Below are 15,024 nucleotides of genomic sequence, written 5' to 3' on the forward strand. Positions count from 1 at the left end.
CCCCTCGATAGCCCTCTCCCAGGGTGCGTGGAAGAATCCACAACCAGCTGATAATCTAATCTTAGGTGATATGAAATGAATCTATGTACTCAAAACTCTTTAGTCCATACACTTTATTCTTCTGAGTCAGTTCTCTCTCTACACAGCTTCTTTTCTGCTCTCATAAATTGCTCCTTTCTTTTTTTTTTTTTTTTTTTTTTTTTTTTTTTTTTTTTTCGTTTTTCGAGACAGGGTTTCTCTGTGTAGCTTTGTGCCTTTCCTGGGACTCACTTGGTAGTCCAGGCTGGCCTCGAACTCACAGAGATCCGCCTGGCTCTGCCTCCCGAGTGCTGGGATTAAAGGCGTGCGCCACCACCGCCCGGCCAAATTGCTCCTTTCTTGCCTAATACTCTCTACCTCTTTCTGCTCTTTCCTCTAAGTGCTATCTTAATTCCTTCATCTTAGTTCTGCCCCATCTTGGTCTTCTTTCTCATTTTGTTCTTACCCACCTAGTTCTTCCCCATCTGGCTCTTCCTCATCTTCCGTCTTGTCCTTCTAGTTCTCTCTTCTGGTCTTCCAAGTCTCTGAGGTTTACAGTTACATATACCCCTGCAATAGCAATGCCCTGGCTAAGGCAAGCTCACCAGGCTTGAATTCCCTCAGGGTCAAAAGGAGGAGCAATAGATCCACACAAAAAAAGTGGTAATTTTTAGCTATTATTTACAACCCAAAAGGGAAGTGACTAATGGGGAAATGAATCAACTAAGGGCTAAATTCGGTTAATATCTGAGCAAAGGGGATTTATGTGCTCAAACTATATTCTTAGAAGTGGTTAGTTGAAATGTTAAGAACCTATAGAACCTATAAGTCACTAGGTCATGGGCGAAAATAAAACTGCCTTCTTTTTGCCTTTGGTCCCCTGATCTATCCAAGCTGTCTCAGCTCCTGACGTTTTCTGGCAGGGCAGTGCACTTGGTGGCTAGGCATCTTGGCTAGGAAACTTCCATCACAGCTAGCTGCACCTGGTAATTGTTAAAAAGGATATCTAAAACTAGAGATAAGATTTGGAAAAGGGGAAAGTTAAGCTTAATTAGCACATCCGCCAGGCCTTTTCAAGCAGGTACTCTGGATACTTAAGTCTGTTCTCCAGAGTCTGGGAGGTAGCTCAGATAAGACACTTCCCTCCACCCGGGGGGTGGTCCTGGCCGGATGCTGCTAATGATGATAATTACAGAAAGGCCTGAAATTAGGGATTTTGACTGAGTTGGTTGTTAACACAGTTGGAGAAAGTTATACAAAAACTGAAGAAGATATCAGAAGATGGAAAGATCTGCCATCAGTAGGATTAACATAGTAAAACTCGTCATCTTACCAATAGCAATCTACAGATTCAACACAATCCCCATCAAAATTCCAACAGACCTTGAAAGGGCAATACTCAACTTCATACAGAAAAACAAAAAAAACCCAGATAGCTAAAGCAATCCTGTACAATAAAAGAACATCCAGAGGTATTACTATCCCTGATTTGAAGCTGTATTACAGAGATATAGTAATAAAAACCACATGGTATTGGCATAAAAATAGACAGGTTGATCAATGGAATTGAATTGAAGACCCAGGCATAAGTCCATACACCTATGGACACCTGATTTTATGGGTGGACTGGGAGTTGGGGGGAAGGGAGCAAGAGGGATCAGGCACAGGTGGGATGGAGGGAGGACTGGAACTGGGGGAAGACTTGGCCGGGGGCAGGGAGGTGAGGTAGAAACCCAGTGCAGAAAATCCCTGGAATCTACAATCCTTGGAAGTTACCCTAGCGAAGCCTCTTTGTAATAGGGAAAACAGAGCCCAAACTGACCATCTTCTCTAACCAGGCAAGGCTCCCAGAAGTGGGACTGGGACATAACCCAGCCTCAAAATCTTCGACCTACAATCTCTCCTGCCTGCAAGATATGTTGAGGTAATGGTGGTGCAGAGCTAGTCTAATCCAGCTGGAGGCCCAAACCACAAGAGGGAGCCCATGCCTGGTTGGCCTGGATGTCCAGGAACCAGAGGCTGGACAGCCTAGTAACCCAAGGTAGAACCAAACATTACTGGCTTAAAAAAAAAATGGATAATCACCTAGCCCAATTGTCATCAGAGGGGCATCATCCAGGAACCGATGGGATCAGATGCAGAGCCCCACAGCCAAATACTAGGTGGAGCCAGGGGAACCCCACAGAAGAGGGGGAGGAATGATTGCAGGGGCCAGAGGGGTCAAAGACACCAAAACATGGCACACAGAATCAACTAAGCAGAGCTCAACAGGCTCACAGAGACTGAAGCAACAACCACAGACCCTGTAAGGTTCTCATCTAGCTCCTCTGCATAGAAGTTAAGGCTGTGTAACTTGGTGTTCCTATGGGACTCCTAACAATGGGAGTGGGGGGTGTCTCTGACTCTTTTTGCTTGCACTTGGGACCCTTTTCCTCCTACTGAGGTCCCTCATCCAGCCTTGATAGGAGGGCTTGTGACTAGTCTTATTGTAATTTGTTATGCCATATTCAGTTGATATCCCGGGGGTGGGGTTGGGGGGGGCTGCTTTTTTTTTCCTTCCAAGGCAGCATTTCTCTGTGAAGACCTGGCCGTCCTGAAACTCGATTTGTAGACCAGGCTGGCCTCAAACTCACAAAAATCTGCCTGCCTCTGCCTCTTACGTGCTGGAATTAAAGGCATATACCACTACCACCTTGGTGTGCTCTTTTTTTTAAGGACATAGAGGAGGATTTGATCTGGGGGAAAGGGAAGGTTGGGGGCAGGACTAAGAGGGGAGGAGGGAGAGGAAATGGTGGTCAGGATGTAATGTGTAAGAGAATAATAAAAAAATTAAAAGATAAAAAAGAAAATTATGATTCCTCATAACAACATGCTTTTACTAATAGCCTAATAATTAATAATAATAATAATAAAACAGCTGTTTCATTTGCTTTGAGAATTGACAGCTTTACAATATAACATAAATTTTGCATAAGTTAAGCCTGTAACAATTAAACCCTATAGATAGAACCAAGTCATTATGGAACAGTTGAGCTAAATAGTTATAAAAGTGAATTAAAATAAGACTTTGAAAGAAAACAGCAGCCATTCTTACAAAGTTCCACCAGAGGGCAATAAACTTTTATTTCATTTCATCTTTTTAGATTCCCATAGTTACAAGATTTTGTGATAATATCAAGCATACATGGATCAAAATATTTCCTATTAATCCTTTGAATTTGTATAAATGTACTTTCATAGATGCTATGAGAAAAGCTTATTAATATGATCTTTCCCATTTTATGTTCTTCAACTAAATGCAGTGAATCAGAAACATGAATAAACCTCAGCATGTACTTGGTCTTTCATAATAGATGAATTAGGAATGAAGTAATATAGCTTATACCTAAACCATTATAACTGAGATAGCCTAGCTCCTTTAATGCTTAGCAATATTCCTCCAAAATATTGCTGGGAGCAATTGTGTTCAGAAGTAAAATCATGATGACAAAATAGTTCATCAGTAACAAAAGTACAAAACATGCTTCTACCATCTAAGAAAGCCCAAACACAGGTGCACACAATCCTGTCAGTAATTGTAGCACATCATGGATTTTCTATTAATTTCACTTCGCTTAGTTTTAAGTGAAAGAGTTTTTAAAGGTAGGTATAAAATATACTAACTCAAAGCCAGGCGGTGGTGGCGCACGCCTTTAATCCCAGCACTCAGGAGGCAGAGGCAGGCGGATCTCTGTGAGTTCGAGGCCAGCCTGGGCTACCAAGTGAGTCCCAGGAAAGGTACAAAGCTACACAGAGAAACCCTGTCTCAAAAAATAAAAAAAATATATATACTAACTTAAAGCAACTGAGGCATGATCCTGAAAGGCATTGTTCTCACCTTCCTTAAAGGACTGTGGGAGGGTAGAACCCAGCTCTTGTTCTTAGATTCTCGTGCCTAGCAGAGCCCACAAAAGGGGCTCATAGTTCCCTCCTGGGACTCACAACACTGTCCATTTGGGAAACTGGGAAGCAAACTAAAAAACAGTAAGCACAATGCTCTCATTGTGACTTGGGCTGAGATTCTAAGAGTATGAGAGAGACGGGAAAAGGTTTCTTATATTTTCACTCTTCCTTCTAACACACATTTGCTGTTATAAATGTCAGCAAGGTCAAACATAATATCCCTAGCCTACAGCTGACGTGTTGAGATTAGTTACACTGCTTTTACAATGAAAATGATTTCAACATTTCTTTCATCTGGTAAGAAAATCAAGGCCTGGATAATAAGCGAAGATGCCATGTCTTTAATAATCTCTCTTTACTCAAGGAACATATGCAAAATAAATATGCAGTTATTTATCATAAGCAGTAAATAGAAGCTTTGCTTTAAGCAGGCACACAGCCTCTCTCCTCTGGTCATTCACTTACCCTGGCAGTTTCTCTCTAACATACCTCTCCCCAGAGCTTGGCCAGAGCTGTCACTTGGGCCACTAGCCAGACTCTCCAGCCTTTCTCATTCCATTGCCACTGTAGATTTAAGATCCACTGGAGGATTCTCTCGAAGCACGCCACAGGGCCCCCTCCACCTGCTGCGTGTGACACACCTTTGAGCTCTCATCCTCTCTCTACCTGTCCTCCAGTGCCAATCCTCAGCTTGGACTTGGCCATGGTGTGGTTTTTTCCTTTCTCAAATTAAACAAACGTACTTAAATATACCTATCATATTCCATAAGATGAAGCCAGGCTACATTTGCCCTGCACACTACACTGAGGTCTCAGGACTCACACATGCTAAAATTGCCTTAACATTTCTAGTGCCTGGTACAGAGCAGATTCATAGTAACAGTTTATTAGATGGAAAAGGCTATATTTCCAACTCATGACAAACAGGACATCTACCAACAAAACTTAAAAGTAATTAAGTCTTAGCTCACTCTGTGCAAACAAAGTAAAATAAGCCATAAGGAATAGAGTGATTCAGTCTAAACAGAATGCTCGGGGATGGACTGGTAGTTTTTCAAGAGGCCATAAAACAAATAGAAAATGGCCCTGTGGGTATCACCATCATGGAGAGGATAGAGAGAGGTGTATTCCCATGTTCACCATCAACAAGCATTCTGTAATGTGAAGGTCATGAGAAAGGAAGCAAGGAAGGACAAACTTGTCTCCAGAGCTCCATGAGCGTGTGTGTACCCTCCCATGGCTGCTGTGTGCTACGTGGGTTCCTGCTGTAAACAAAGCTTCTGAAGTCATCTGCAGCCTTTGTTTTTGTACAGAGCCATGAATTTTCATCTGCTAGAATTTCTATCATTTCAGGAAAATATAAAAATTCAAATCAAGAAAGAGTGGAGGATTGAATTGGTTTTGAGTGACTAATCATCCCCAAGAACAGAAAACCAAGTTACCCAAGCCACTCCTGTCTGGATCTAGATGAAACTAGAAAAATTCTCCAAGTATCACTGTATGGCAGCATAATTTAAAAGCCTCTGGCTTCTGAAACTCTAAGATTTTACTAGTACATCCTGAAACTCTAAATTTTACTAGTACATTAAACATAAAGGAAAGCTATTGAAATAGCAAATGTATAAATAACTTATGCGGCACTTACTGGAGTCCATGGCATGTGGACAAGGCAACAAATGAAGCAGGGTTTCCTCGGATCTGGCCCTGGTAGTAACAGTGTTCTCCTCCCTGGAAACAGAAAGAGAGGGCATGAGCCTGGCCAGTCTGGGACACTCTGCCATATTGCTTACACAGAAGCATTCTCACGTGGGACTTCCATATACTCTGCAGTGTTTAATCACCCAGATCAGCATTATCCAGTCAATTCCAACAGAATTATTCATAAATGTGCCTACTGAGCAGATGCCAAATGAAAAGGCAGAAGAATAAAGATGGACTTCACTTTGCTTTCATGCAGGTGTTACAGCAGTCAAGATGCTGAGATAAGTGTGTGGCCCATGCACTGGGATAAATTTAATAAGCTATCTCTCAGTTCAGAGAGATTCAGTTCTGAGCAATACTGCAGTGGTAATTTAACATTCAGCTTAGCAAAAGGAAACTGGAATCATCTGAGAGTCATTGGATTCCTGTGATGTAGGAAAACATCTGTTTTTGTGGTGTTCATATCCAGTTTATATTGTTCTTTCTCAAATTTGGAACTGCCCTCCTTCTAACAGTCTTCAGGTAGAGTTTAAAGTGGTTTCCTCTGCAACTGGACACATCAACTGAATTCAACTAAGGAACTCATTTCTTTAAACATGACTGGAAAGGAAACGGTACACAGATGACCTGGCATCCTATGATGTTGTCTTTAAATATTCGATATTGAGAGAATGGTCCAGAGAGCACAGCACCATGGAGCATCTTAGAAATACAGAACCCTTGCTGCAGCAGACCTACCGCATCAGAGTCTGCATTTTAACACGGTCTGTGGGTGATTTATGTGCACATAAAAGATTGAAAAGCTCTGCTCTAAATCACCTTTCATTTATTCATTTATTTATTCGGTAGCAGAAAGCCTGTCATTAAATTGATACTCTGAGATTTGAAAAAAAAAAAAGAGTGAAGAGGAAGGACCGATGGAATGAGCAGACAAAGTAGAAATGTTATCTGCGTTAGTCTACCTTAAGGACTAACCTTGTTTAAAATGCCCAGTGCTTGACAAGTAAACAGGGAAGGATAAGAAGAACAGAAGGCAATGGGACTGAAGGCCTGATGCCACTACTCCTGAGATGATCTCACAGTAGCTGGGAGCACTCTGATTTGGAGAGCCCCAGTAAATGGCAGCACGCAGTCCCTGACCCTACTGTTGGCCAGGGCATTTTGTGAACTCCTCCATTTTGGTTGAACTGCGACAATTCCAGTAACTACCATCATTTGGCTTCTAGAAGTAAATTAACTTGTTCCCCTAGATTCTTGACTGCCCTGCCCAATGAACCCCAAGTAATATTAAGATGTTACTGATCACCTTAACATTCTGTAACCCCCAGCAATGGCCAACTTCAGGCCAGAAAGAAAACTTTCCAACCGCCTTCCTGGCCTCCTCTTTCTGGCAGATAGTTAATTACCCAGCTTGTAAGTGGTATGTCTGCTCATCTTATCCTTATTCAGGTCACGGTGAAGGATTCATGTGGTGAGTCTTCATGGGTTTAGCTTCTAATATTATTATGAAAAACAATCTCACAGCAAACTCCCTGATCCTCTGGCTCTTACAATCTTCCCACAACGTTCCCTGAGCCTTAGGTGCAGGAGTGTTTTGTAGAAGTATCAGTTGGAACTGGGCTCCACCACTGTGCTTTCTGAAAGGCTATAACTTTTAAGACTCAAGGTTGTCTGTCCACCCTCGAAGTTGCCAAGTAGAGAAGCAAACTTTAGATGACTACAAATCCTGTATTCTTTTCCCAACACTACTTATGAGTTGGATCTAGAATTGTGATTTATGCACTCCAAGTCTAAGCTTTCTCCTAGACTGATTTATTTCGTATTTTTTCTGTTATTCTACTCTATTACTTCTCAGGACAGAATACAAATATTCTCCATTGGGCTATAAGAATGGTGAACTGTCCATATATTCCATTTCAAATGTTTAAGCAAACACATGATTCAGATAGTTCTTATTTTCTGGACACATCTGGTTATACCAGAAATCAGAACACTAGTTTCATTCATATGGACCATACAAAAAAAGGTCAACAGTCAATGAGGTGACCTGGACATGGACAGAGAGAGAAAGTTCTTTGTAAAGTGTTGTTTTCAACTCCACAGTAATCAACCCAAACACAGATTTTTTTTTTTCCTCAGAGGTCTCAGAAGTCAACAATAAGACATGAAGAGATAAAAAAGCAGGAAGATAATAATAATAATTATGGTTTCAGAATAGAAAAGAGCAGAAGTCAGCAACTACTGTGTGAGGAGATGTGCCAGTAGAATCGGCTACAAGAAATATTTTATAAGTTATTAAAGGTTTTTAAATACCCGCTCTGAAAACATGTCATGGTATAATTATAAGGAAGTCAAATAATTCATTTTTTAAAGAACATCCCCTACTACATTGGAGGAGAGTTAGATGATTAGATAATTGAAAACAATCTTCCATTAATTTCCAATTCAGAAAATAATAGGAGTCTATCAAAAAAACAGCATATGATCAGAGCCTGTCTGTGCAAAAGCCTAACACTGCAAATGCTGAGAGGAACGCAGTGTGGCTGACTCATTATTGAATGTTTCCATGACTCTTGAAAGAGGAGCATAAACTCCTCAGCCTGGGCTATTACAGGCCCTTATAAGGCCCTTATTGGCAGCATATGTAATACTTCCAAATAACGGTAAGAACTCATCTTAGCATTATAAATTTCTCAGATGCTGTTTAGCATAAATCAACAATTATTCAAACAAAGAAGTGAGGGAGGCAGGGGAGGTGTCTCTGTGGCTAAGAACACTGGCTGCTCTAGCAGAAGACCTGGGTTCAATTCCTAGGACCCATGTGGTTACAACCACCTGTAGCCCTGGTTCCAGGGGATCTGATGTCCTCTTCTTGACACTACAAGTACCGCATGCACATGATGCACAAACATACATGCAGACAAAACCCATAAACATAAAAGTAAATAAACAAATAAATAAATGAGGAAGTAAAGTAAGGAAGTTCATTTTCCTTCAAAATGTCTGATAATATTTATTATTCCAAACCAGAGACTTTAATGTTAATAAAGCATTTTAATTCATTTATACTCTATTACTAACACAAATGACCAAATACTTTTATATTTTAAGGAGTATTCTGTCTGTTATTTTTAAATGATACATATTTAGGATAAAAGTGCTAAGAATTTATGTAACATGAATTGCTAAACGGTCTTATTAATAAAACACCCAGAGCCAGATATTGGGGTGAAAGCTGAAAGATCAGAGAAGAGAAGAACAAGTCAGCCACAAGTTCTTACCACCAGGAAATCCTCAGCCCAAGAGAGCTACTTCCTGTATACTCATGCCTTTAATGCCTTTCTGTGCCCTGCCATCTTACTTCCTCTTTCCGCCCAGCATCATTACTTCCTGTCTGTCTGTACATACCTACAGACCTCTATGGTTAACTAGCGCTGGGATTAAAGGTGTGTGCGATCATGCGTGGTTCTGTTCCCAGTGTGGCCTTTAACTCACAGAGATCCAGATGAATCTCTGCATCCAGAATGCTAGAATTAAAGGCGTGTGCTTTGTCCTCTGATCCCAAGTCAAGCTTTATTTGTTGGAGCACAAATAAAATATCACCACAAATTTGTACTCTTTATGGCAAAGAGCAAAACTGCATCCCTATGTACACTGTGCAAGCCATACCTACCACCAAAAAAAAAAATAAAAAATAAAAAATTGCTTTTTTGAAATAGTTTGTATGCCGTATTAGGAATATATTGTGTGTATTCAGAATATCTATTTAAGGATTAAATTATAATATCAATCCTAAAAGAAATACTGTGATCCCTATACTGCTTATAAATATGCATGTTTTCTCTTATATTTGAATGTTAACTTTTAAGCTTTCAATATGTGTGCTACAATCCAAATAATCACAGAAGTTAGGTATCTAGTAAGGAACCAGAGGGGAGGAAAGGGTCTTCCAAGGACAGGGAAATAGAACACAGGTTATAAAGAGATAGAGGAGAAACTAGAACAGGAGAGATAAAGGGGAAAGAGATGGGAGAGCGGGGTAAAGGAGGGGATACGGGGAGGGACAATCAACACTAAAGGGCTCTTGAAAAACCACAGGGAAACCCCCTACTGTAGAAGTTCCCTAAAATAGGTGGAGAGGAATTTAATTGCGTCATCATATAATGGGGGAGACAATGCCCCAACTAGACACCTTATGCCACCAAGTAAACTTCCAGTGCAAAAAAAGGTTTATATCTTGCTGAGTTTCTGGGCAAAAGAGTCCCACATATACTCTCCCCAAATATCACAGGCTACGGCCAATGCTGCTGGTTACAACCTGATGGTAAGTCCCTGTGGCTGGAGCCTGCATTTATTTATACCATCAAACATGGAGAAGTTAAGTTGGTGCCCAACTAGAAGCATAACCCCTGCTGACTAGCATTTGGCACTGGGAGGCACTTTGCATGCTACCAGTGAAAAATAATCATCAATATCACTCAGCTAACTGCAAACACTGTGGCCTGGAACAGCAACCAACCCACAAGATATACTGGTGCAAGAACGGCACAAACGTTACGGGATTAACCAACCACTTCCTCACAGGATTAAAGAACTACTCCATGAGGAGGAACCCATACCTGACACTGCTAATGTGGCTAAAACCTGACAGTAAATAAGTCCTAGGCCTACGGGAAAACCTTCTATTATTCTGCAATGAAATGGCCCCTAAAGACATATTGTTATACCCATAGGTTGGTGCAGCACTCAGCTAGAAGCTTCTTCTTGCAGCATATCATGATTAACAAAGAGATGCACAACTGTATAATATGCAGATTGAGAGACTTTGGATTACTCAGTCCTAAGTGGGGTATCTTCATCAAACCTCTCCTCTCAAGGCTCAGGGATCTAAGCAAAAGAGGCAACAAAAAGATTGTAAGAGCCAGAGGTAATAGATACTTTCCAGACACAACAGGACTTATGCACATAAGAACTCACAGAGACTGTGGCAGGGTTCATAAGACCTGCACAGGTTCAAGCCAGAAGGGGACCCAGCACTGAGAGGGGACGTGAACACAAAGTGCTACCCCTGACTAAGAGGCTATTTGTAATTGATGATACCTGCTGTCAATGGTAAACTCCATTTTTTTTGTTTTACAATGGAGTGTCATTGGGTGTATCAACCACACTCCAGGGCAGGCCCCATGTCCGAGAGTAGCAGGCCAACACAAAGTGAACCCCATGTTGTTTTTGTTTTCTTTTGTGTGTGTGGGAGGGGGAGGGGGTTTTCTTATTTTTTTTCTTACTAGTTTTTTGGTGTTTTTTTGTTTGTTTGTTTGTTTGTTTGCTTGTTTTGACTTTAGTTTTTGTGTTTTGTGGGTTTTTTTTTTTTCAAAGGAGAGAGGAAGAACATGAAGTTGGGTCGGTGGGGAGGAAATGGGAAGAGTTGAGGTAGGGAAAAACATGATCAAATTATATTGCATGGAAAAAAATTTTAAATAAAACAAACAAAAAATCCTTTTCAATACACAAGTGGTTTTATATTATTTACAGCATTCTGCCTGATTTCTTTTTCCCTTAAAACAATCTTAACATCTTCCTATATCAACACTCATTCTTTCAATGATGGCATGATATCCCACTGTGGGATGAAAAATAAAAATAACAGGCCTGTCCTAACACACAGTTGGGTAAATTTTTGCTATCATAAACAATGATGCAGCAAACACTCTTTTCATGTATTTATATGAACTTGTGACAGTCTATACATAGGGTTAATAAACATTGACCCAGTCAGCCAAACAGCAAGTGCATTTTAAATTTCAATAAATTAGAGATAAATATAACTATACTTCTATACATTTGTATCTATTTTATACTATACATTGCAGTTGAACATAAGAAACTGCATTCTACTTAAAGTTATGTGTTTTGTATCAGCAAGATGGCATGGGCTGCCTAACCTGAGGACCAGAGTTCAATCCCCAGGACCCACATGGTGGGAGGAGAGAACCAACTCCTAGAAGTTGCCCTCTGACCCACACACACACACACACACACACACACACACACACACACACAATTATAATCCTATGTTTCTTCTTCTTTTTTTATTTTTTTATTTTTTTGGTTTTTTTTCGAGACAGGGTTTCTCTGTGTAGCTTTGCGCCTTTCCTGGGACTCACTTGGTAGCCCAGGCTAGCCTCCATCTCACAGAGATCCGCCTGGCTCTGCCTCCTGAGTGCTGGGATTAAGGGCATGCGCCACCACCGCCCGGCTTAGAATCCTATGTTTCAATAACACCCACTGACTTACACCAACTTTCTCAAGTCTAACCAAGTGTAAAGTTTCTCCAGACCTTCCTATGACTTTTAGGAGCCGGCTGCTGTGGAAGTAGCTATCACATATCATACATAATAACCTAAGGCAGATGCTGAAGAAAAGGAGAAAAGGCAGCGTATCCTCACAGAGATGGGCTCTACGTTGGCTGCCAGTCATAGTGCCTTTTCCTTCCTGTCATTTTGTTCAAGAAATAAATCCATTGTGCTAGAATCTTTCTTCACACTGCTTGACACAATAGCACAGTCATAATAGTGCAGATGTTAATTTAACTAATTAGATAGTACTATTTAAAGAAGACCCCTACCTTTGTGTATTTACTGGTTTATTTGGATAAAAAAAATTCCTGAATAATTTTAATTCTAGGAAATTCAAAACAATCACTTATTTATAAAATTCAAAGTCACACAAGTACTTTTTATTAGTCAGCCCATAAGATCTGAAAAGAAAAATATAATTCATTATAAACAAGATGAGATGATAACACAAAAGGAAGTTACACAGCCTGGATTAGAAAATGACAAAAACTCAAAGTAGGAAACCCACTGGAGCACAGCATCAAGGTCACAGCCATTTGCCCCCTGGATCCTCCAATGGAAATTCAGTAACTTCTCCCCCTTCTATGGGGGCTAGAGTCACACTCACCAAAAGCCTTTTCAGACTCCCTGCATCTCCCATTTCCCCTCCTTTCCTAGATATTGTAATTTTTAAATCTGCACTTTATCTTCTCTTCCTGTGTTCCTGTTTCTGTCTTATTTGATCAAGCAGACCATGCCTCTTTCAGATTAGCAGATGCCTGATGTACATTCATATTCCCAAGCATTCTTTGAAAGAGAGACATCCCATGAACCTCAGCTTGCTCATCAGTAAAACAGGCAACATAGCTACTTAAGATGCCTCACCAGGGGATACAGGGGATTCCATAATGAAATACACTAGGTCCATATGTGTGTGCATGCGTGTAGGGGAGGGAGAGATAAAAGGAGGCAAGAAAAGAGAGAGAGGTCGCATTTCCTGAGTGAGGGATGCTACAGTGTCCCCTGAGCTAGGAATTTCATCCTTTGTTGTGACTAATTCAAAAGCCAGATGTGCACTGGGAATCTCAGCACTTGGCAGAACAGAGGCACAAGGGCTGAAAATCTCAGGCCAGCTGGGACTGTATGGAAAAGTCCAGTATCAAAATGAGACAGAGAGAAAGGGAGGGAGAGAGGGAGGGAGGAAAAGAAGGAGAGAGAGACAGAGAGAGAGAATTGCTTGGAGTGACAATTTTTAAAATATTTTTATTACTTTTTGGTTCTAGGGACTGGACTCAGGACTTTGTATATGGTACATCTTTGTTCTGTACTAGTTTTATATTTATTGATGAGCCTGGGAAAAAGTAGCAATCATCTATCAAGCAGGGCTAATATCCAAAATGTATAAAGAGCTCAAAAAACTAGATATCAAGAAAACAAAGAACCCAATTAAAAAGTGGGGTACAGATCTAAACAGAGAATTCTTAATAAAAGAAACTCAAATGGCTGGGAAACAAAGAAATGTTCAACATCCTTAGTCATCAGGGAAATGCAAATCAAAACTGCTTTGAGATTTCATCTTATACCCTTCAGAATGGCAAAGATCAATTTTTAAAAAAATGACAGTGAGGTCATGTTGGTGAGGAAATGGAGTAAGGTAACATTCATCGTGCTGGGAGTGCAGACTTGTACAGCCACTGTGGGTCATGAGGCTGATTCCCAGGTAGATGGGCATTGGTCTAACTCAAGATCCAGCTTTACCCCTCCTGGGCATATACCCAAAGGACACTTCAACCTACCACAGAGACACTGGCTCAACCATGTTCATTGCTGCTCTATTCATAATAGACAGACACTAAAAACAACTTAGATGTCCCCCAACATATGAATGGATAAAGAAAAATGTGCATTTACACAGTGGGATGTTACTCAGCCATTAAAAAAATTAGGAAATTTGCAGGTAAACGGATGAAACTAGGAAAAAAATCATCCTGAGTGAGGTAGACTAGACCCAGAAAGACAAATATGGCATTTATTTGCTTACAAGTGGATATTAGCTGTTAAGTTAATGATAACCAAGCTACAATCTGAAGACCCACAGAAGTTAGGTATAGAGTAAGGGACTTGAGGTGGACAAATAAATCTCCCTAGGAGATGGAAACAGAATGGATAGTTATGGATGGATTGGGGGGGGGGTGGAATGGGAGGATCAAGTAAAGAGAAAGCTAGAAGAGGAGGGAGGGGAGGGAACATGGGAAGAAGCAATTAAAATCCAGAGCCATTTGAGGTGTGGCATGAAAACCTAATACTAGAGAAGCTTCATGAAAAATATAGATATATGATACGGATCTAAATGAAATTGCCAAATAATGGGGAGACAGACCCAACTGGACATCTGTAGTCACCAAATAAAGCTCCTAGTACCAGAACTGGGTTATATATAATTGGCCAAAGGGGTCCCATGATCCCCCAAACAACCCAGACTATTGCCAAGACTATGAGTTGCTCTCCACAGACTGACAGCAAAGCCCCACTGCTGAAGACAACACCTCCACAACTCAATGAACGTGGAGAAGTCAAGCTGCTGCCTCCAGAGCCTTCACCCGTTCCAGCATCTTTGGTACAGGAAGGCAGGCACTCTGCTTGCTACCAAAAGCTTAACATAAACACCAAGGCAGCCACACCCCCTTTGATCTACAATGGTGTCCTGTCCGTAAGAAATGCTAGTGCAATGGCGGTGAAAGCTTGTGGCAGTCACCAATCAACGTCTGATTTGACTTACGGCCCACTCTGAGAGAAGGAACCCATACCTAACACTAGTTGAGTGACCAAGAACCTGAGACTAGATAACGCAGGGACCTAGGGTGAAACCAGCATGCACAGGGCCTGCACAAGTCTAAAAGAGATGGGGTCCTAGATCTAAAGGGAGAAGTAGACCCATGCCCCATCTCTAACCCAGAAGCTATCTCAAGTTGACAACGACTTGCAAATGAAAATTTAGTTTTCTCTAAGTGAGTCTCACCAGGGAAAC

The 15,024-nt window shown here is 41.0% G+C and overlaps 1 protein-coding gene across 15 annotated transcripts in view; it reads right to left on the reverse strand.

Annotated features, from left to right (window-relative positions):
• Nucleotides 1-15,024, reverse strand: part of Adam22 (ADAM metallopeptidase domain 22) — a 217,931-nt gene that overhangs the window by 76,797 nt on the left and 126,110 nt on the right. For all 15 annotated transcript variants that reach the window (XR_013049715.1, XM_076566282.1, XM_076566281.1 and 12 more), the window contains exon 5: nucleotides 5,606-5,688. Coding sequence is in view for 14 of the 15 variants with exons in the window: in XM_076566282.1 (XP_076422397.1) it covers nucleotides 5,606-5,688 (83 nt within the window). In the remaining variant the exon portion in view is untranslated. The remainder of the gene's footprint in view (nucleotides 1-5,605; nucleotides 5,689-15,024) is intronic.

The sequence above is a fragment of the Peromyscus maniculatus genome, chromosome 3, assembly GCF_049852395.1.
Source record: "Peromyscus maniculatus bairdii isolate BWxNUB_F1_BW_parent chromosome 3, HU_Pman_BW_mat_3.1, whole genome shotgun sequence".
NCBI classification, from domain to species: domain Eukaryota; kingdom Metazoa; phylum Chordata; class Mammalia; order Rodentia; family Cricetidae; genus Peromyscus; species Peromyscus maniculatus.